Source organism: Tamandua tetradactyla, chromosome 3 (assembly GCF_023851605.1).
Source record: "Tamandua tetradactyla isolate mTamTet1 chromosome 3, mTamTet1.pri, whole genome shotgun sequence".
In the NCBI taxonomy this organism is placed as follows: Eukaryota; Metazoa; Chordata; class Mammalia; order Pilosa; family Myrmecophagidae; genus Tamandua; species Tamandua tetradactyla.
The window spans coordinates 189,495,554-189,519,182 of NC_135329.1; the positions used below are offsets into that span (position 1 = coordinate 189,495,554).

Sequence of the window (23,629 nt, forward strand, 5' to 3'; positions counted from 1 at the left end):
TGGGGGGGGTGAATGGTCTGGGAATCAAACCTGGGTCTCCCATATGGAAGGCGAGCATTCTATCACTGAACCACATATATTATGATTTTTAAGAAAAATAAATAATTCGTGTTATAATACTTCAGATATTGCCAAGACACTCTAGGTAACACTACTGAAGAAACTGACAATTTTATTATAAACCCACTTAGACAAATAACACGATGTATGTGGAACTCTACAAAAAACCAAAGTTCTGCAACCTTTATGCACATTTCATGACAAACTAATATCTATTTTTTTTACTAGGTACAAGGATGCATACTTTTAAAGCACCAGAGACTATAACGCCTACATTGCCTACAGTCGGAAAGTAATTGAAATAAAAATTACTCAGTGGTCTGTGCTCAAGTTTTTCATGTTTTATATATTTATCCAGGAAAAAATAAAGTAGGCCTGAAATTTTTCATTTCATGGCACTTAGGCAATTTGTCCAGAGCAGAGGGGGAGATTTTTCTTCTAACCCTCTCTGCTCATAGAATGCCATGATGGGCTGCAGTCAGTTAATAAGTAATAGCTTCAGTATCTCAGTGTAAAAGTACAGTTGACCATAAAAATTCCCCAAGCTGAGAATTAGTATGTAGTCCTATTATAATCCCTAGAATAGTACTCATTGTTCATGGGTTTCCAAGATGTTTCAACGAGCTATAAATACATTATAACTGCCATGTAATTTAATTACCAATGAATTTTTTCTAAGAAGTACATATTCAGCCTCTCTCTAAATGACAATTTAGTGCAATAAGAACAGGGTAAAATTTAGGAAAGCAACATGCACTGTAGTAATGTAGAATCATCACAAAAAGTAAGGAAGAGAATGGCTGGATAGTTGGTGCTGGTCCAACCAACAATTTATTGTTGTAATTAAATACAAACTGTGAATGATGTCCTTGTAGTGTGTGCTCTGATTGTGGCTCTAAGATTAGATTTTTCATACAAAGTATTGAAAGAACTTTTTGTGAATAATTAACAACTCCGATAGAAAATGAAAATTCTAATATTGAGCTAGACCCCAAATGGTCTTTGACTGTTGATCTTTTTCCAGTCTAAACTCATCAAAAATCTACCTGGGGTGATTTTGTGTTTTAATTACATATTTACATTTTATCTTAATTGAGGTCATCCATGACTAGTTTAGATATCATTTTTATTAAAAATAGAAGTATTCTGTACTATGAAAAATTAACAAGACTTCTAGGTAATTTCACATACTTAGCAATAACTTATATCTTACAACTAAATTTAGAAATGCTTTTTCAAAAAGTAACATAAATATAGCTTGGAAGGTGTAGTAGTTAGGTTCAGGTGTCAGTTTGACCAGATGATGGTTCAGCTGTTGTCTTGCTATGGACTTAAATCATTAGCCTGTGAAATTCATCTTTAGCTGATTACATCTGTGGCTGGCTAAGGGGAGTGTGATCCGCATTGTTGAAGCTTTAACGGAGGAGTCAGAAGAGTGGAGCTCAGAGCCAGCCCAGACCCAGAGGTTTGGAGATACAGAAAGTAAGGGCCCCAGGGAAAGCAGTTTGAACCCAGAATCCAGGAGAGAAGCCCAGCAGACATTGCTGTGTGCCTTCCTAAATTAGTAACTTGTAACTAAATAAATCCCCTTTATAAAAGCCAATCCATCTCTGGTATATTGCATTCTGACAGCCTTAGCAAACTAAAACAGATTTTGGGACTAGAGGGGTGCTGCTGTCTTTGCAAATACCAAACATGTTGGGATGGCTTTTTAATTAGATAAGGAGAGGCTTCTGGAAGAATTGTGAAGTGCTTATAGAGAAGGCCTAGGCTGTTTTGAAGAAACTTTGTTGGTAGAAACATGAATTCTAAAGATACTTCCATTGCAGATTGGAAGGAGGACAACCCTTGTTTTGAAGTATCAGAATGTTTGGCAATATTGATTCCTGGAGCTGTATGGAAGGGAGAATTTGAATGTAACAATCTGGGATACTAAGCTAGGGAAATTTCCAAGCTAAATGTGTAGGATACAGCCTGGTTTCTTTTTATAGCTCATGGTAAAATACACAAGAAAGGGATAGACCGATGACTGAACTTTTGGGTAAAAAGAAACCAGAAATTGATGGCCTGGAAAATCTCCCCAGAAAGTGAGACCCCAGAGAATAGTGCCCCATGTGAGGATTTACCCAAGCATGGAACCAGTCAGCTATTACAGGACAAGCAAGGAATGGAGATGCTGTTAACTGGAAAGGATTTGTGGAAGATCCTATTGTTTGATGGTTTCTATCTCTGTATGCTGCATACCAAGTCAACAAATATTTTGTGAGACCTGTACAAACAGAGTCACTGCCATTCTGGAGTAAAAGGGACAGATTGAAGGAAGAGTGACCTCAGAGGCAGAACATGGAAGCTAAGTTCTGAGGCCAAAAAACCTTGAGCCACAAGAGTGGGTCCTGTGCATGTGGAGGTGGTGACTTTGATCCAGAAGCAGAGAGTGTGCTTTCCACCTTGATGTTCAGGAAGAGTTCTGGTGTCCCAAGCCTCAGAGAGGGTGGAGCACATTCCTTGGGGATGGGGGAGAGTGGAGAACCTCACTGCCACCCTATTGTTTTGAAGGGGTTAAGCATGTACCTCAGAGATGTCAGAGAATCCAAGTGCCACTTAAATGCTCAGGAGGGTGGGGCCAAGAAAAAAATGGTCACCCCAATGTTCCCCAACCCTCATCGCAGTGCTTGGAGAGAACAGGGCTGCTGCATAGGCCCTTGAAAAGGGTGGGACTGCCACTTTCTAAAGCCCAAGGATGACTGACTCTCAGACTTTGAAATCTAATGGAGTTTGACCTGCAGATTTTTGGAATTGGTTAGGTCTGATGACCCCTGTTTTCCTTCCAATTTCTCCTTGTGGCAATGGATATTATTTATCCTATGACTGCTCCTTCTTTGTATATTAGAAGCAGATAACTTACTCTAAGTTCATAGGTCCAGAACCAGAGGAAAATTTTGCTTAAGGGCAAACCATGCTTGCAACTGACTTTGATGAAATTGTGTACTCTTTTTGAGTTGATATTGTATTTGTATTACTACTGAAATGATTTAAGACTTTTGTGATAAAATGAATGTATTTTGTCTATGGAAAGAACTAGTATATTGTATGCAGGACAGACACATTGTTAGGTGAAAAAATGTATGTCTGTTATTGTTTTCTATTTAGAGATTAAGTATATTTGAAAGTGATGTGCATAGTTGCTAAGTCGACGAAAGGTGGACTCTATAGTAGTGAGGTCAAGTATCAACTTGGCCAGATGATGCTGCCCAGTTGTTCTGTGGACTTAAATCAACAGCATGTGAAGTTCATCTATGGCTGATTACATCTGCGGTCAACTAGAGGGAGTGTTATGCCAGTTTGAAACTGCTATGTGCTCCAGTAAAACCATGTTCTTTAATCCTGAGTCAATATTGTTGGGTGGGATCACCCAAACAACTTTGACTAAGTTGTTTCCATGTAGATGTTACCCACTCAATTGTGGATGGGACCTTTTGATTATGTGGTTTCCAGGGCGATTTATTTCCACCAATTCAGGGTGGGTCTTAATTCATCTACTGTAGAAGGAGCCATTTGGAAAAAGCTTCAAAGCTAACAGATGCTTGGAGAACAGTTGCTTCAGAAGTGCCAGAGATATAGACATTTGGAGATGCTTGGAGTGCTGACAGAGAGAGCAGACACCTTGGCACAGATGTTTGGAGATGTAGGGCCCACAGACATCACCATGTGCCTTCCATTAGGAGCTAATCTAAGAGTTGAGACCCAAAATTGTGTCCCAGAGAAGCTAAGTGAAGGCCCACAGATGCTTAGAGAAGAAACTGATGGCCTCAGAAACTAGAACAGGACCAGAAACAAGGAGCAGCAGATGTCAGTCCCATGCCTTCCCAAGTGACAGACATGGATCTTTCTTGAGTCAAGTTATCTTTCTCTGGATGCTTTAGCTTGGGCATTTTAAGGGCCTTTGAACTTTAAACTTGTAACTTTATAAATTCCTGTTTTAAAAGCCATTCCATTTCCTGGTACATTGCATTCTGGCAGCATTTAGCAAACCAAAACAAGTGTTTTCCACAATTACTGAGGCTTTAAAGGGGGAGTCAGAAGAGAGCGGCTCAGAGCCAGCTCAGACTCAGATGTTTAGAGATACAGAAAGGAACTGCCCCAGGGAAAGCAGTTTGAACCCAGAAGTTGGGGGAGAATCCCAGTAGGCATTGTTGTATGCCTTCCCAAATCAGTAAATTTGTAACTGTATAAATCCCCTTTATAAAAGCCAGTCCATGTCTGGTATATTGCATTCTGGAAACCTTAGAAAACTAAAACAGAAGATATTAAAGTAATAGTCAGAATATAGGTTAACAGAGAACACCTACAAAGGAGAAAAAGCAATAAATGGGACCACATGTAACAAAGAAGTGTCTAAAATGAGAAGTGAGATTTTTTATATTTTAAGCTTTAGCAGGCTTGTAACACATCTCTCTCCATAGTACTAAGTTGAGAGAGAAATATGTCAAATCAACATGAAATAATGCACAGAGAGAAAGGAGATCATACTTCTTGGCTAAAGGAGGTGGTACAAAATAGAGGCCTCTGATTTGACATGGCAGAAAATATAATGGGCTTTTCTCTGTCAAGGTGATCCTAAGGGGCTTCCAAGCATAGCTTCCTGTTCATAAATGTTCTTTTTTCTTGCTTCCTGCCTCTGCTGCTTAGGAATACAATGAAGGAATGTGATGGAGGAAAATGTAAAATCTTTTTTACTCAAAGGCATTCGCTTTACAGGGCACAAGAATTCCTAAAGCATGGCTCTCACTCCACATACTTTTCTACCTCTCCTTCCTCCACTTTTACTTCCTTCTCTATTCATTGAGGTTTAAATTTTATAAAATATTGTAATTCTCTGTCATTTTCACTTTCAGAAGAAGTCAAATTATTCGATGTGTTTAGTCCAGGCAAGTACCCAGTAGTTAGGCAGATGAGTTGAAGTTTTGCATTAATACAAAAAAAAAGCAGAAAAGTTTAAAAACATGGTTCCAATCTGGCCAATGTTACAGTTGAAGCGTCTCTAACTGCCGTGCCTCCTCCAGCACAGTGACTTGAAGTTTATTTTTGAATGTCCCTACCATCACAATTGTGCAGTAGTAAACCCACCTCCCCATATGCACACACATGTCCACACACATGCATACTCATTGAGAACCATAAATGAAATCTCATGAACAACACAGATGAAATAAAAATTTAAAACCCTATGTTATCTAAGAATTTTCCTGGTCTTTAATCTTCTATATATTTTCCACTAGATTGACCACAGAGTAAAATGAAATGACAGTTTATTTCTTTCTCTTAACTCCTCTCTACCTTTTGCTGAAGGTGACACATCTATGACAACACATATAGGAAAACAGAAAACAAAATTCAGAATGAAATATATACACATAATAAACTTTGAAGTTATCAGAAGTTTGTTCAATTTATTATCATTGCATTTTTAATACTAAAGAGAATCGATCTCTTCACTTTAAAAGTGAAAACACCAGTGTTCTAGTGATGCATTAACCATTCAAAAACAAATATGTTCTTTGTCTTTTCAGAGAGTATAATCTAAAATGTGAATAGTTAACAGATAATCTAATCACAGTTAGACTAAGGTATGCATTATACATCCAAGTTTAAAATTTGATAAGCCTTTACTTGCAATTGTTTCCTCTTTTGTACAGTGTTGGTATTCTGCAAATGATAAACATATGCATCAGATATATGTAGTTCATGATGGAGAGGAAAAAGATTGCAAATTTTTTAGTACAAAACCTAGTTTTTGTTTTGTTTCACTTTCAGTCTTTTCACAGCTGCTACATACTATGTGAGCTGTAAAGTTACAGATTTATAAGATTGTTGCCTACTTTTCTCTCTTGGGAGTACTGTATCCTTTGCATCAGATAGAAATTCATTCTGGGACAAATAATGGAATGTGTGACTAAGAGAAGTGTAAACAAATACAGGTTATTTTTCTCTTATAACAAGGAGTCTTTAGACTAGCTGGGACTGGACTAGTGATTGGAAGACATCAGAGAGAGGACATCTGCAAGTCTCTCAGCCTTTTTCTCATGGTCTCAAGGTGGTTGCTACAGCTCCAGGCTTGCTCAAGTCAGAAAGAAGAGGGTAAAGGGGAAACATGATCAGTTCCTTTCATTTCAGCAAGAAAGCAGCTTGCCCAGAAATGCCGTAGCAGACTTCTGTCTGTATATCACTGACTTGAAACTCGTTACATGGTAACCAACTCTTGATGAAGGGGAGGCAGAGAAAAGGGTCTTACAGTCATCCTATAATGCTTCTTTCACTTTAGCTCAGAGAACTGCCTGGCAGTCTGTATTCCCTTCACCCGTGTGGCCAAAGCCTGTGTCAGTTTTCAATCCTTTTTCTTTTAATCTGAGAGAGCAAGACTTCTTGTCTTTTTGCCAAATGGGCTTTTGTGACCTCTACCCAAAGGCCTCACTGACCCTTCAGAGATAGAGAACTGCATCCAAGATTATAAAGAATCAAGCACAAGTGGCTGAGATAAGTTTAAGTCACAAGAGAACTAGATCTCTTAAAACGTTGGAGAGTTTTGACATAAAAACTGCCACATTATCCCAATATAATGTAGGTTCATGACATTCCAAGTGTGGCATTTATTTTACATTTACCTATGGTACAAATTCTTAAATGCATACTCTCAATTTCTTTACTTATCCCATCACAGACCAGTAACAAAAAGTTCATTAGCGCCACTTTGCAGACCACATGTCATATGAAATAAATATACTAGGAGTCTGGTATTTTGTTCTTCAATGACACATGGCAAACATCTTCAGTGTTTCTTCTATCTGGATGGTACAATACTTGATTCCTTGTATACATTTTACATAAAATTTGGTCATCATTATGTAGTATTAAAACGTCCTCAAATTTGTATTTATGGCACAAAGGTTATTAATTATACATAAACATAAACTTATTTGAAACCCTTTCAAACTTTACCGATGTTCTAGTTTGCTAGCTGCCAGGATGCAATATACCAGAGACAGGATCGCTTTTAAAAAAGGGGAATTTAATAAGTTGCTAGTTTACAGTTCTAAGGCCAAGAAAATGTCCCAATGAAAACAAGTCTATAGAAATGTCCAATCGAAGGCATCCAGGAAAATTGAACCTTGGTTCAAGAAGGCTGATAAAGTTCACAGTTTCTTTCTCAAGTGAGAAGGCACATGGTGAAACACAGTCAGGGCTTCTCTCTCAGCTGGAGGGACACATGGTGAACATGGCGTCATCTGCTAGCTTTCTCTCCTGGCTTCTGGTTTCATGAAGCTCCCCAGGATGCGTTTTCCTTCTTTATCTCCAAAGGTCGCTGGCTCGTGGACTACTTTGCGGTGCTGCTCTTTCTGAATCTCCCATTTTCCAAAATGTTTCCTCTTTTATAGGACTCCAATAAACCAATCAAGACCCACCCAAGTGGGTGGAGAGATGTCAGCTAATCCAGTTTAACAACCACTCGACTAAATCACAACATCCAGGCAGATGATTTGACTACAGTTTCAAATATACAGTATTGACTAGGGATTATTCTACCTTTATGAAATGGGATTTTGATTAAAACATGGCTTTTCTAGGGGGCATACATCCTTTTAAACCACACAACTGATAATGGTAAAACCATTCATCCCAAGCATAGTCTCCATAATTGTTAATCTTCTCTAGTTTACTTCTAATATAAGATTAAAGTTTGGACTGATTTATTTTGCCTTACATAACAGTAAAATCTTAAGCATTTTTTTTTTTCTCCTCAATGTTCTAAGAACTACAAAATAAGGCTGGTTACCAGTTGACTATCACCTGTATATTTCTTAAAGGTGAATCTGCAACCAGTTTCAGAGCCAAAAACAAAAGGGCATAATCTGATAAAAATCTTACTGCCTGATAGCTCACAGATACCTGTCAGCAGTTTTGGTTTCTTTTAAAGGGAAGCACATGGCTGACTGACTCATAGTAGGATTTATAAGTGTAATTATAACCATATAATTCAACAAATCACTTATACTACTGAAGACCTAGAGGTTTCAAATGTTCATTTTTCAGTCATTGAGTTTTAAGGAGATAGTCTCCTATAAAATTAATTTTCATTCCAGTAGAAGGCCTTCACTAAAATTTAAGTAATTTAATGACAAGAGAGAAATGATGATTTCAAGTCTTTTAAGTGTTTTTGTGCATGTGTGTTCTTTTGCATTTAGAATATTGCTATGGAGATATATAGATATCCGTATTAAATACAGCACCTGGGCCTTTCAGGGCCACATTGGTTATTATCATCAATATTGAGTTGTTCTTATTAACATCAATAATTAACATGCATAACTGAGTGACAATTAAGGTAGATTTGTACAAAGAAATTTGTCTTATTTGCAGATGCTGAAGAAATTTTAAAAACTGCTCATTCTGGAGGCAGCACTATTTTCTAAGCTCATTCCAGTGAAATTCAGCATGCACAGGCAGTTCAAGAAAATAAGTAACCTTTCTGAGCTTGGGTCTGCCTTTCTCATTAAGTTATTATATGCATAAAATGAGACATTTTATGTAAATTAGTGAGCATAATTTCTGCCACACAATATGTACCTGATAACTTATGGTTATTGTACAGAAGCTTATTTCATACTTAATGGATAGAAGCTCTTTGCATTTGGAAATGAAGCAATATAAGAAAAAGAGACAGGACATATTAGCCTAAACAGATATACCAGTATTAAATGTTCCTGATGAATTCCTATCTGATAAAAGGAGTTCACAGACTGTGGTGAGATAAATTACATATATACAGAAGAACTAGGGAAATTATAAAGATGTATTTCTGTAAACATTTAACAGATTCTGGTACAAAGCATGTAATATTATTTGATTTCAAAGAATGGAGAACAGTATATGAACTGAAATGGTTGGAGAAGTTTTTAGGGAGCAGGCGAACTTACAGGGTAGGTAGGGATTAGATTAGTAAAGATCTGACCAAATGTCCCTATGTTGTCCAGGACTAGATGACAAAAAGCTGAACAAGATAGATGTATAGCCTCTTGGAAGTCAGAGGGACTCCCATCCATCCTCTCCATCTGTCATATCCATCCTCTCCATCTGTACTTATCTTCTTTTTGTGTTTATTAACTTGTTTACAAGCTGCGCCCCCACTAAAATATCAATTTCCAATAGGATAAAGCTTGGTTTGACATGTTCAACATTCTATTCAGAAATAACTGTGCTGTACTAGATCTGAAATGAAGCAGTCAATGTTCAGGAAACAAAACTGAATAAATAAATAAATGAATGAATATGGGCTGAGATTTAAGGGATTAATTCTTTCAACAAACTTAATTGAGAAAATTGTGGCATGATATTGCTTAGGATTAATCAAAGAATTCCATGCCACCTCCACCCCATCACCCTAAAGCTGTTCTTAATAATTTTCTACTACCTCAAGAAAGAATCTGCTCAGTTCATAAAGAACCCAGAGCACAAAACATCAGAGTCTTACCTTTCAAATTTTATACCGTGGTCCAGGTGAATAAAAGAAATATTTGTGAGGCTTTTATTAGGTTGGGTTTTCCCTCCTCCAAGCTAAATAAAAATATACGGGCTAGAGGAGAAAGAAAAGAACATAAGAAAAAAGCTATTTGGAATTAAGACCAAACAGGGAGTAATTGCAATTGTAGAATTTGGTACAAACTATACAGCCAGTAAATTAAAAAGATATCAGATGAATTAGTCGATTTTACCATGGAGGATTTTCAGTGACCTAGAACCATGCTTCTCTCTTCTCTCTCCTCCCGTTGCAATGTCATATAAGCACTGTTGAACAAATGTGCCCCTGGAAACGAAGGGATGGGTGGAGAGAATGAATACTCAGCTGAATGAGTATACTGTGAATTGTCATGATGGAGGTTTCCCCTCTAGGATGGAAAAGGGATCACTATAGAAACTTAATTCAGATGTAGACTAATGTTTAATTTTTTTTCATCTAATGTTTTGCCTTGATGGTTGCTACGCACTCTAATATATAAGACTCTGTGTTATTGGATGGTGAATCTAAGATTCAGAAATAGTATTCCATATCTTCAAACAGCCAGTGCTAATGAAAATCCTGCTGAGCTTCTCCCTCAACTTCTACTTCTTCCTAAAAACAAGCCAATTCCAACATTTCCTCTAAGTCCCAGAAAGACCACCCCTTCAAAATATAAAGAATCTTCATAGTTCTCACACATAATTCGAATAGGTTCATTTGGTATGGGCCAATTCTCTTGGCACAGGGGAAACCAAAAGCAAATAGATTCAAAATGACCCTTGTGTTTGAGGCTAAATTCTCAGACCCATGGTTATCAATTATGCCAGTGAGGGGCTGACACAAACTCCCTGAGGAAAGTCACTGAAAACAGAAAAGTCAAAGTCTTTTAAGAAGAAACTGTTTTAACCCAAGCAGATAGTTAATATTCAAAAGGGAGATTAAGTTTAATTTAATTAAAAATAGAAAATATAAGATAGTTTCAGGAATTTCTTATAACATACAAATAATCTCATTAGAATGGATAATTAACCTCTCAGAAACTACTGTGGTGAGATACTGTAACATGTATGCTGTTATTTGCATATTTATACCTTAAATATATGTGCACACATTAATAATCACTCCTACATACACACGCATACAAATTTCCAGTATTTTCCTATTTCAATCTGTAAGAATCTTCTCTTGTTTTAAACAGCTCTAAATTATTCCTTGACTTTGAACTAGTAGCTTAGCAGGTGAGAGCTACTATCTTGTGAGTAACCTAACAACATTTTATTAGGTATACTGACATGTTGGTGTTATAAATCATTCCAAAGTGAGAAAAATAAAATCTTGGAAAACATGTTTTACTATTTGTTATGATTATGAAAGCTAAACACTCATCTATCCATTCATTCATTCAACAAATATTGTTCCTTTTGCCAGAAAGCAAGAGTTTTTCCAGAATTTGTTAGCAACTTACAAATCACATGGGTGAAATAGAAGTCACATGGTTGCCCCTGAGCTGCAAGGAAAACTAAGAACAAGGACTCACATCCTCTGCACTAAAGCCAGCAAGGGAGAAGGGAGTGAGGAAATTCGTAATTTAAATAATGGAAATAACTCACTTTGAGACAAGTTAGGCTAACCAAATCATAGCTGTTTAGTTCTTTCAGATTACTCTCCTGACTCCAAGTTTTTTAGCCTACCTGTTTTTCTGCTAGCTAGTGGGAAAAAATGAAACAAGAAAAAAAAATGAGGAAAATGAAGTGGTCTCCAAACTTTTGGGCAAAGTTCAGTGACATACTTTGAACTACCCCTTAAATCCCCACACTTCCTCTTCGTTATTATCATAGTGCAGTTTTCTATATTTGAGCGATTTTCAGAATAGAGAGAACTTTTAAACATATGTACCTTGAAAGTTGAGACTCTACTCCAGCAACTCCATCCAAACTGAAGAAAGGACCAAGTTATGGAAATTTAGGGTGCTTCTGCCCGCATCACCCCCTCCTTTTGCATAACCAATCCTCGTTGAATATCTGTCTCACACATAACTAAATCTCTTACTTGACCATGCCGTTTAATAGAAGAATGGTTCACCGAAATGATTCATTCAGTGAAGCACTGAATAAAAGTCTACAGTTAAAATTTCAGAGACCTTGTCAATAAATAAATGTATTGATTACACATAACCTTTAAGGATATTAAAAAATGTAATGTGGATCTATAAGGAGAATTATTCTTGTTCCATACACACTTTCAAGGATGTGTTTCTTATGTATTTAGTCATTCAACACATTTACAAAGAATGTGCCATGCGTCAAGCTTAGTATAACAAAGTAGATGTCCCCTGTACTGTACTTAGTCTTTGCTTGGTAGCAGCCATAATGTAGTGTCTAAAAATTGTCTAGTTGTAAATATATGATTCTACAAACCATGAATGAAAACAAAATCCATATTTTAAAATAAAAGGAGATTAATAAACTAGATAGATGGATTTCTTTCCTTTGTATTTTAAAAATTAAACATTCTTTAGTACCTAAGTCACAGAGAGTTGTTCTTCATAAAAAATAAAAACTCTGTGAATGTAATGACTCAGTCTTCAAAGGCAAGATAGCTGTACTACTTAGTCTTTCCTTCCCCTTTTATTTACTTGCTGTGGTCCTGAATACTAATTTTAGGAAATCTTTTTGTATTATACTGAACTCCCTTTAGGAAACATTATTGAAATGTGAAGATCTCTTTTATTGCAATTAATCCTGTACTTCTTAAACAATACCTCTGTCCTTGTAACTCATCCTTTACTCATATCAGAGTCATCAACTAATTTTGTGATAATCACTCATTAATTCAAGTGGGGGAATCTTCATCCCTCTGTGTGTTCCATTAATAGCAGGTTGTAAAAGTCTGGGTATGATTTAGGGGGAAAGCAAGTAGCATTTTAGACTTAGCCGCATCTCTTGACCAGGAAAGAGCTCAAATCTTTACATATAAATCATGGTCTTTTTCTTTTTTAGTCAAGTGAAGTGAATGTTCACTTCCAGAACCAAGTCAATTCATATAATTACCTTGAACTGCTTAGATTTTTGCAGTTCTTAAAATGATTCACTGTGACTCCTCCAAGCTTTCGGCTAGGAAATGACAGGTTCACAACTATTGAGCCTGTTAGATTAACATAAAAAGCAGAATTTGTCTCTGGCCACTAGGTCTTCAGTCATCAAATGGAACTAATAGAGGTGGCTACTGAGAACCAAAGACTAGAAGAGGTTTTAAGAAAACATGCAGTTCACATGAACAAAAAAAAAAAAACGAACAAACAAACAAAAACAGCAACAACAAAGCACAAAAAGCCATTACAACACTTATAAACCGTATTGTTTACTCAGTTAAAGTTATCATTTTCTCTTCCAGGACATTCATGATAGTCATGACACAAGTAGGTTGTTGGGAATTATTTGATAACTATTTTAAATGCAGTTATGTAAACAGTGTTTCTTTTCTTTGGATAAAACCCTATCCTCTATCTTTGCATTTTACACATTTTAAAATATGGATTTGAATTGGAAGAATTTTTTTAAGACTGCAGTGAAATGTGATCCTGAGAGACTTCTACAAAAGCAGCAAATGCTAAGTATGATTTTTTTGTATTGAATGCATAAACACCCTTTTTGCATTTTTTCCCCATGCTGTTTTGATATGGGGATTGAAAATACTCCTGGGAAGAAAGAGGCTTTTAAGAGGTTCTTTTAGAAACTCAATTTAATTATATAGTTAACTCCTTTACATGTAGATTAATTCACATGACTACTTAAAGGAGACTTGTGTGCTTCTCTTTTTATCAAAAACTGAGCTAACATAGATTATCTTTTGCATTATTAAACTACCCATAATTCCTTTTGAAATGCCTCACCAAATTTTTAGAAATTAAGATTTATAGTTGGAAAAAATAGAATGGCTAAGAATTTTAATTGAGTGAACCAATCTTCAAAATAACCATATACCCTGAAATTATTTCCCTTTCCCCTCTGTTGATTATCTAGCTCTGGCTGACCATTATCCTTTCTTTTTTCCTCTTTGATTTATGCATATAGACATATGCAGTCAGATACCAATCACTCGCTAAACATCCATATTATATAGCTACTGAAATTTTCTCCAGGTCTTCCCTCTGTGTCTTCCTAGATACAGATAATCTCTCTCCTCTCTCTGGTACTCCTCCTGTGCTGCAAGGTTCTAAAAGGGAATACGAGTGGGACCTTTGCGAGGCTTCCTCTCTTTACTTGCCAGATCATGTTATTTGATTTGGAATTTATCTAGGAGAGATTGAAAAGTTTGCAGTAACATGCTCCAATTTCTTCCTCACATATGCCTTAAAAATGTGAAAAACAGTATGTACACTTACACAAAGTCAGTATTTTAAATTGTGTTCATAAATGTAAATGGTCAAAAAGGATGGCATCTCTAGCAATATTGTGTATGTACTATAAATATATTTTTTTCTCAAACCTTGTAGGTGCAGATTTAAACCATTCAATTTATGGTCGATGTCTGCCTTATGTCTAATTGGCAAAGCCAGTCCACCCTAGGAAACCAATCAGCCAAAACCAGGCTCACTATTTCTCAGAAAAAGTCTGAGGATTTCATTTATCAATTCAAATAAAAATGTTGATACAAGTTCCCAAAAATATCTACTTCTCTTCAGAAATCTAGAAAGATAGAGAGAGCTGGATAAACAGATAGGTAAGAGGTTAGTAGATAGGTAAGAGAGCTAGGGAGATAGATAAAGGGAACACCCAGCAGAAGTACGGGGTCCTTCCCTGGGCTTTTGTTTTGGTTGAAAAGAAGGGACAGCTTCGTTCAATATCTCTTGCTACAGACCTCTTTGCTTCCCCTGCAAGATTCTTCCAGTTGGAGCTATTCATTTCAAATTGTCCCTGTTTGGCACAGCAGGGAGGGTTACAACCAGAACAGTGCTATACTTCTTTTTACCTAAGTTGGAAAAGGTGATTGAGAAAAGGGAATTTGGAAAGAGAAAACCAGGATGGTGTGAACCAATTTTAAGAAAGAGTTTGTGTAGAAGTTGAGGTTCTAGAAAATGATTCTTATATAACTGCATGTTTGTGACCAGTAGGAAATTATTTGTGACTATATATACTTATTTGACGACCATTGCTTAGAGTACTTTTTTTTTTTTTCTTCATGGGCAGGCACCAGGAATTGAACCCTGGTCTCTGGCACAGCAGGCAAGAACTCTGCCTACTGAGCCACCAGGGCCCTCCCACTTAGAGTGCTTTTAAGTGCAAATTCCTGGGACACAATTCCAGGAGTTTCCTATTCAAGCGGTCTGAATCCTTGGCCCTTACTTTGAAAAAACAAGGCTAGGGTAAAGAGATGAATTGGTAAGGATAAAAATAAATGCTCCTCTAAAAGAAACTAAGGTGAAGGGTTTGCCACATAGGTTGGAGCTCTGCGAAGGCACAGAATTACATGATTCCTTTCTAGACAGGAATTTATGACAATTTGAATAAAAATTAGGAGGTTCCAAAACAACAAGCAATTCACTCTTCCCAGTGATGTTTTTCACTTTTGTGATAAATTCACAGACCATTAAGGAACACACACAGATGATTGCTGTAGAACAAAGGAGTCATCTTCTCTTTCACTGCTCCATGTTCTTTAATGTCTTTTTTTTCTGATGCTTTAATAAAATAGTGCCTATGTGAAATAATTAATGAGTAATGTTAAATCTGCTGAGTAACTTTACAGGTCTGATGAAGCACTCTATTTTCTCTTTCCTAAGGAGCAATGGAGATTTGGTTCTTCTGTTTAAGATTGGTCCCATCAGCCCCAGCAACAAAAATAAGGAGAAAATACTATTTTGTTTGCATAATCTATTTGGCTATATTTACTTATGTTTCTGTAACATATTCCGCCAAAAACTGTTTTCTTCTCTCTTTGTCATGTACTATAGTTTGTTCTTTTTAATTGCACTTACTGACACTATAGAATCCTTCATATATATATATATATATTTTTTTTTTCCTTTTCTAAAAAGATAGTTCTAATTATTATATGTCATTTGGGGTGGCTTTGTTCTTATTATGTCTTTCATGCAATATTTTTTCTGGCTAACAGGGGCCCATGAATAAGCAATCTATTGGCAAACTTGTACCTGTATATAATTATTGCACTTTTGCTATAATGCATATTTAAAACAACAGGTAATGATCCTGCAATAAACCTCTCTTACATCAGGTTCCCCTAGAAGAAGAGCTTAGGACCTTGAAATGGGGATTCTTTTTTGCAAGGGAGTATCCTCAGGAGAAATTTTAATGTATGAGAGAAGCAGGATAAAGAAGGGCAGATACCAAAGGATGTGGTTTCAGCTAAACTCGAGCACCAGGCTGATCCCACAGGATGCTGTGGAGCATGAATGATGCATAGAGCTGTCCCACCTTGAGGAAGAGGGTCTAAGCTTTGTTTACCTGTATCAGTCAGGTATTGGTGGCTGCAAGTGGCTATCTGGGCAGGGAGCAGGGGAATCATAACATCTCAGATATTTCCAGGCAAGATGGCTTTTAGCAAAAGTCAATGCTTTAAGAAAAGTGCATCATAAGAAATGAGCAGCCAACACTGCCAGTAGGTGGGGGGTGTGTGCTACACTGACCAGATAAAGGGAGGGGCCCTAGGAAGAGCCTCAACAGCCTCTCCTACAGCTGCTAAGCCAGTGAAGTATATTTGTGCAATTAAAATGTCATCATCTTTCATTCAACTAAATTAGCATTTAATCCAAAGTAAGATATTTCTTGCGTGTGTGTGTGTGTGTGTGTGTGTGTGTGCGCGCGTGTGTTAGACCATTTGATAGAGCTCAGGGCTCCTACTGCCAAGATCTCAAGGAGACTGGCTTAGTTTTAAAAAGGAAAAAGAACCTCTGGCAATGATAGGTTTGTGAGGTTTTACTTGCTGTGTCGGGCAGTTACTTAACTATTCTGTTATCTGTACAATTACGGCAATGATACCATGTGTGGATTAGTGTATTATTAAACGGAGGTTCCTTTTGAACGTGCAGATTATTGTCCTCCATTTCCTAGTTTCACATACTTGCTTTGAAACAAACAACAACAACAAAAAGTAAAAACGGTTGAAATGAAAAAGTGACAGCGTCAGTGCAAATGTCACCCTATTGGAAAAAATCCTCTCCACTGAGTACCATCTCTGCAAACAAAAGCAGCATATTTAGTTTGTATTTTTATTCTAAATCACAAAGTTTTCAGAAGCTACCAATGTTAAATTAATGCACCTTCCAAACATACCATTGTATTAGCAAAATTGGTGGCTTTCTACAGAGTTTTCTAAAGTTACTGGTAAATAGTAAATTCAGCAAATAGTAAACAAAGCTTGGACAGCCCAGACTTTTAAGGCATTTCACTGGCGCATTTAAAGCAGTGATAGGTTTGAATAGAATGTAATGCCCTCATAGGGCTTTTGATTTTTTTACAGTGATCACCACTGGAAGGTAATATGTGAAAATTCAATTCAGATTGTTTAAAGATAAAAAGAATGCCTTAGATCTCCAAAGTCAGCTTTAGGCAAATCCATCTACCTATATCTTAATAGTCATAAAGTACATTCCTTAATATTTACTCAGAGACTGGAAACCCTCCCTTAATTTCATTCAGAAGCACTACGCTCTCGCTTTACAAGGTTTTAGTAAACTTTGGATATCTAGTAAGCCTGAAATTGCTGTAAAATTAGAAGCAGCAAAATGAGCCCAAAGAAGGGCACCCACAATAAACTGGCATATTATCAAATAATTCACTTCCAATTTCCCATAGCAATAATTCATCAAATTCATATATACTCTGCTAGTAAGAGATAAATTTATGCACATTATTACTTTAGATCTTTAAAGTAGATTTGACCAGGGGTTGCTAGTCAAATAAATATCCTCATTTAGTATGTGAAGAATGACGCAGATGTATTTTGTCTTTTGCAAAGTCACAAAGTCAGTAAATGGCAAAACAGGATCTCAAATGCATTTATGAGATCTCCAAGCTTGATTGCTTATCACATGGCTAGACCTTAAGGAAGGGGATTTTTTTTTTTAATTTTTTATTAATTAAAAAAAATTACAAGAAACACAAACATTCCCAACACATACACTTAGCAATTCACAATATCATCACATAGTTGCGTACTCATCATCATGATCATTTCCCAGAACATTAGCATCAATTCAGAAAAAGAAATAAAAAGACAACAGAAAAATATAACAAACAGAAAAAAAAAATTTTACAGGCCATACCCCTTACTGATCCCGTCATTGATCACTAGCATTTCAAACTAAATCTATTTTAACATTTGTTCCCCCTTTTATTTATTTTTATTCCGTATGCCCCTCTCATGTGTTGACAAGGTAGATAAAAGAAGCATCAGACACAAGGTTTTCACAATCACACAGTCACATTGTGAAAGCTATATCATTATACGATCATCATCAAGAAACATGGCTACTGGAACACAGCTCTACATTTTCAGGCAGTTCCCTCCACCCTCTCCATTACATCTTGGATAACAAGGTAATATCTACTTAATGCATAAGAATAACCTCCAGGATAACCTCTCAACTCTGTTTGGAATCTCTCAGCCATTGACACTTTGTCTCATTTCACTCTTTCCCATTTTGGTCGAGAAGGTTTTCTCAATCCCTTGATGCTGGGTCTCAGCTCATTCTGGGATTTCTGTCCCAAGCTGCCAGGAAGATCCACACCCCTGGTAGTCATGTCCCACGTAGACAGGGGGAGGGTGGTGAGTCTGCTTGCTGTGTTGGCTGGAGAGAGAGGCCACATCTGAGCAACAAGAGAGGTTCTCTTGAGGGTGACTCTTAGGCTTAATTTTAAGTAGGCTTGACCTATCCCCTGTGGGGTTAAGTTTCATATGAACAACCCCAAGACTGGAGGCTCAGCCTATAGCTTTGGTTGTCCACACTGCTTGTGAGAATATCAAGAATTCAACTTGGGGAAGTTGAGTTTTCCCCCGTTCTCACCATTTCCCGAAGGGGACTTTGCAAATACTTTTCCACTCACTGATCAAATCACTCTGGGATTCATCAGGGCATCACCTGGACAAACCAACAAAATCTCATGTCCTATACAAAGTTCCATGTACTTAGGTGTTCAATCAACTATCTACATAAGTTATATTAGGAGATGCACTAGTCAAAGTATAGATTTGTACCAAATAAACATTATTTGCTTTAGTCTCACACATTAGTTGAAATTTTAAAATGTTAAGTACCATCTATTTTCAGCACACTGCAGTAATGACATTCTTTTGTTCTTCCTCATGCAAAACCATTTTTTAAATTTGTACATTTAGTCACTATCATTATGCACTCTAGGCATTCCTAGATTACACCATCTCAATCTTTATCGTCTATCTTTGTGATTTCATTTATGCCCCAGCCCTCCTCCCTCTATCATTCTCATATGCAGCTTCATTCAGTGTTTTAACATAATTGTATTACAGTTATGTAACATTGTGCTGTCCATTTCTGAGTTTTTATATTCAGTCCTGTTGCACAATCTGTATCCCTTCAGCTCCAATTACCCAATATCTTACCCTATTTCTATCTCCTGATGGTCTCTGTTACCAAGGAAATATTCCAAGTTTATTCACTAATGTCAGTTCATATCAGTGAGACCATACAGTATTTGTCCTTTTGTTTCTGGCTAATCACACTCAGCATAATGTCCTTAAGGTCCATTCATGTTGTTACATACTTCATAACTTTATTCTGACTTACAGATGCATAATATTCCATCTTATGTAAATGTCACAGTTTGTTTAGCCAACTCTCTGTTGATGGACATTTTGGCTGTTTCCATCTCTTGGTAATTGTTAATAATGCTGCTATAAACATTGGTGTGTAAATGTCCATTTGTGTCCTTGGCCTCGGGTCCTTTGAGTAGAGACAGCATATAGATGGGTCCTGTTTTTTTAATCCATTCTGCCAGACTATGTCTTTTGATTGGAGAGTTTAATCCATTAACATTCAGTGTTATTACTGCATGGGTAGTGCTTTCTTCTACTATTTTGCCTTCTGGATTTTATATGTCATATCTAATTTTCCTTCTTTTTACCTTTACTCATAGTCTTCCTTTCTAGACTCTTCTCCACACCTCTCTCTCCTGTCTTTTCATATCTGTCTCTAGTGTTCCCTTTAGTATTTCTTGCAGAGCTGGTCTCTTGGTCACAAATTCTCTCAGTGATTCTTTTGTCTGAAAATGTTTTAATTTCTCCCTCATTTTTGAAGGACAATTTTGCTGGACATTGAATTCTTGGTTGGCAGTTTTTCTCTTTTAATAATTTAAATATATTATCCCACTGTCTTCTCGCCTACATGGTTTCTGCTGAGAGATCTGCACATAGTCTTATTGGGCTTCCCTTGTTTGTGATGGATTGCTTTTCTCTTGCTGCTTTCAAGGTCCTCTCTTTCTCTTTGACCTCTGACATTCTGATTATTAAATGTCTTGGAGTATGTCTATTTGGATTTATTCTCTTTGGGGTATGCTGCACTTCTTAGATCTGTAATTTTAAGTCTTTCATAAGAGTTGGGAAATTTTCAGTGATAATTTCCTCCATTAGTTTTTCTCCTCCTTTTCCCTTCTCTTCTCCTTCTGGGACACCCACAACACGTATATTCATGTGCTTCATATTGTCTTTCAATTCCCTGAGTCCCTGCTCATATTTTTCCATTTTTTTCCTATAGCTTCTGTTTCTTATCAGATTTCAGATGTTCTGTCCTCCAGTTCAGAAATCCTATGTTCTTTCTCTCAAAATCTACCATTGTAGGTTTCCATTGTTTTTTTCATCTCTTCCACTGTGTCTTTCATTCCCATAAGTTCTGTGATTTGTTTTTTCAGACTTTCAGTTTCTTCTTTTTGTTCTTTCCTTGCCTTCTTTATATCCTCCCTCAATTCATTGATTTGGTTTTTGATGAGGTTTTCCATGTCTGTTCATACATTCTGAATTAATTGTTTCAGCTCCTGTATGTCATTTGAATTGTTGGTTTGTTCCTTTGACTGGGCCGTATCTTCAATTTTCCTAGTGTGATTTGTTATTTTTTGCTGGTGTCTAGGCATTTAATTACCTTAATTAGTTTGTTCTGGGGATTGCTTTCACTTCTTTTATCTAGGGTTTTCTTGCTGGATGAATTTGTTGTTTATCTGTTCTTTGACATTCCGTTCAGTTTTATCTGGACCTTTAGCTTAAGTTTTGTTTAACAGAGGAGAATTTTTCAGTTCTTGTTTTCTTGTTTCTTGCCCTGCTTGTATAGTGCCTTTCCCCCCACACACACTTAGGAGGGTTTACTTAGATATTATATACCCCAGCCAGATTTTCCCAGACCAAACTGGCCTCCTTTCAGGAGGAAAGAGTCACCTGCGTTGGTTTTCCCTGAGGGTGAGACCCAGCAGGTTGACTTTTCTGTGAAGTCTCTGGACGCTGTTTTTCTTATCCTGCCCAGTATGTGGCGCTTGTCTGACTTCAGGTCCCACCAGCATAAGATGATGCGGTACCTTTAACTTTGGCAGACTCTTCCTGCTGGGGGCGTGGTGGAGACAGAGGAGAGGTTGTAGGCTGGTATTAGTGGCTTCAAAAGCCCTGGTGTCTGAATTCCTTGATGGAGGGATTCCACCTGGATGGGGCTTCACCCCTCCCCTGGGGAAGGCACAGGCTCCAGATAAGCCCCCAAAAGAGTTCACTTCTGCCTATGCCTGGGGCAGTTGCAGCCTGAAAAGCCCTGCCACTGTACCCAGAGGCAGTCAAGCCTTTGTAGATACACAGCCACAAAAACCTCTGTTTCCTTCTTTTTTTCCTTCCCTTTTTCTGTCAGTCCTGCCCCCTTGGTGCCGGGGCAAAAATGAGCAACCTCCGCTTTGACCAGGTTCACCTAAGCTGGGGGCCTATTTTTAGTAGTCAGAATTTGTTAATTAGTTCCACAATTGGCATTTGATTGTGCCCAGTCCCTGCTGCTGGTAAAGTCCTTTCCTTTCCCCTCTGGGAAGCAGCCTGTGGGGGAGGGGTGCTGGCTGCCGCAGCTTTGGGAACTCACAGTTCTGGGGAGTGCTCGCAGCCGGGCCAGCTGGTCCAGACTGGGGTACCCTGTGTGTCTGGTCACTGATGTGGCCCCAGAAGCTGTTCTGTACTGTTTCTGGTTATTTAGTAGTTGTTCTGGAGGATGAACTAAAATGTGCACGTTGTTAAGCTGCCATCTTGACCCGGAAGCCAGATTTTTTTTTTTTTTCATAACTCAGACAGTCCTGCTTCTGAATCCACTTGGTAAAGGCAAAAAAATCCTACACATCCACTATGACTGGAATATATGGTCATATATTTTAGTCAGTACATATTTTTTTGCTCAGCACATGCGTGTGGTCACCACTGCACTTGATACTGGGGGTTCAGTGCATGTCCTGTCTTTCATAAAGCTTCTATAATCTAATGCAGCAGATAGACATCATGAAAATAAATGCAAAAATAATTATAACAAATTTTGAATTCTGTGGAAAAAAAGAACAAATAATGAGAGTTAATAACTGGCAAAACCTAACTTTGAGCAGATGGCACTTAAAATATGAATAATAGTTAGCCAGGCAAACCGGTAAGAGCATTCTAGGTACAAGGAATGAGTTATATGAAGGCCCTGAAGGTAGAAAGACATTTGCAAGTTCCGGGAAGAGACATTCCATTGTAGGAAGAGAAGCATGACTAGTAGTGGATGCTAAAGTGGAGAGATGAAGATGGAAATATAAGCAGGTGCCATATCAAAGTGTTGGAATTTACTCGAAGTTCAAATGAAAGCTTGACATTTCAAAAAGGGGGAAATATTAGGATTCCATTTATCTTTTAGAAAGATCACTCTAGCAACTGTTATAAAAGAACTGGAGGTGAGTAGGAGTAGAAGGGGGAAGACTGATGGCGCTACTGCAGAAATACAAATCTGGCTAGAAAGGAAGCAAAATCAATGAGAGAAGGGAGTATAGTTTAACCAAACTTTGCAGGTAAATCTAACAAAACGTGAATGAATTACAAATGGGAATGGGAGAGGGAGGAAGTAAGGAAAGTAACTTGAACTCTACCTTTCTGAATTGACCCAGTGACTAAATAATGTGTCCTCAAATGAGATGTTGAAGATGGGTGTTTTAGTTTCCTTGGCTGCACAAGCAAATACCATGCAATGGTTTGGCTTAAACAATGGGAATTTATTTGCTCACAGTTTTGCAGCTAAAAATACTTCTAAATCAAGGCATCATCAAAGTGATCCTTTCTCCCTGAAGACTGTGGCATACTGGGGCTGGCTGCAGCGATACTTACTTAGTCCTGGCTCCTATCTCACATGACAGTGCACATGGCAACTTCTCCTGGCCTCTTCCTTCTTCTCCAGGTTCTGTTAACTTTAAGCTTCTTGGTTCCCTTCCCTTTCTCTCTTCCTATCTGAATTTTATTATCTTATTAGACTCTAGTAATAGGATTAGACTCATCCTATTGAAGTAGGCCACACCTTAACTGAAGTAACCTCATCAAAAAATTCTACTTGCAATGGGTTCACACTCTCAGGAATGGGTTAAGTTTAAGAACATGTTTTTCTGGGGTACATACACTCCAAACCACCACAATTGGGGTAATGTAGAAAAGATATTCAGGGACGAAATCAACAATTCATGTTTGGACTTGCTAAGTTTGAGAAGCCCATGAGATAACAAAATGGAGACTCAGTAGGAAAGTAGCTATGCAAATTTAGATTCTGAAAAAGGGTTTCAAGCTGGAGTTACAAATTTGAAGTCACCAACTTTAAGATACTATTAAAATGTAAACAGTAAATAGTATCTGCTAGGACAGCAGAGAAAGGTTAGCAAAAATTCCCAGAACTGAGCCTGAAAAGAACCAATACTTAATGGTGTTTCTACTATGTCCCTGTGCTTTCTTATAAAATTTTACAAAATCTATGTAAAAAGTTACTGGGGTCTAAAT

The 23,629-nt window shown here is 37.4% G+C and overlaps 1 protein-coding gene across 4 annotated transcripts in view; it reads left to right on the plus strand.

Moving 5' to 3' along the window:
• The window catches only part of SPAG16 (sperm associated antigen 16), a 1,149,776-nt gene that overhangs the window by 912,268 nt on the left and 213,879 nt on the right, over positions 1–23,629 (plus strand). Inside the window, exon 16 of one of the 4 annotated variants that reach the window (XM_077155021.1) lies at positions 289–390. The exons of the other annotated variants lie outside the window; for them this stretch is intronic. Coding sequence (XP_077011136.1) covers positions 289–356 — 68 coding nt within the window. The 3' untranslated portion in view covers positions 357–390. Of the gene's footprint in view, positions 1–288; positions 391–23,629 lie in introns of those variants that run through there. 4 annotated transcript variants of the gene reach the window in all.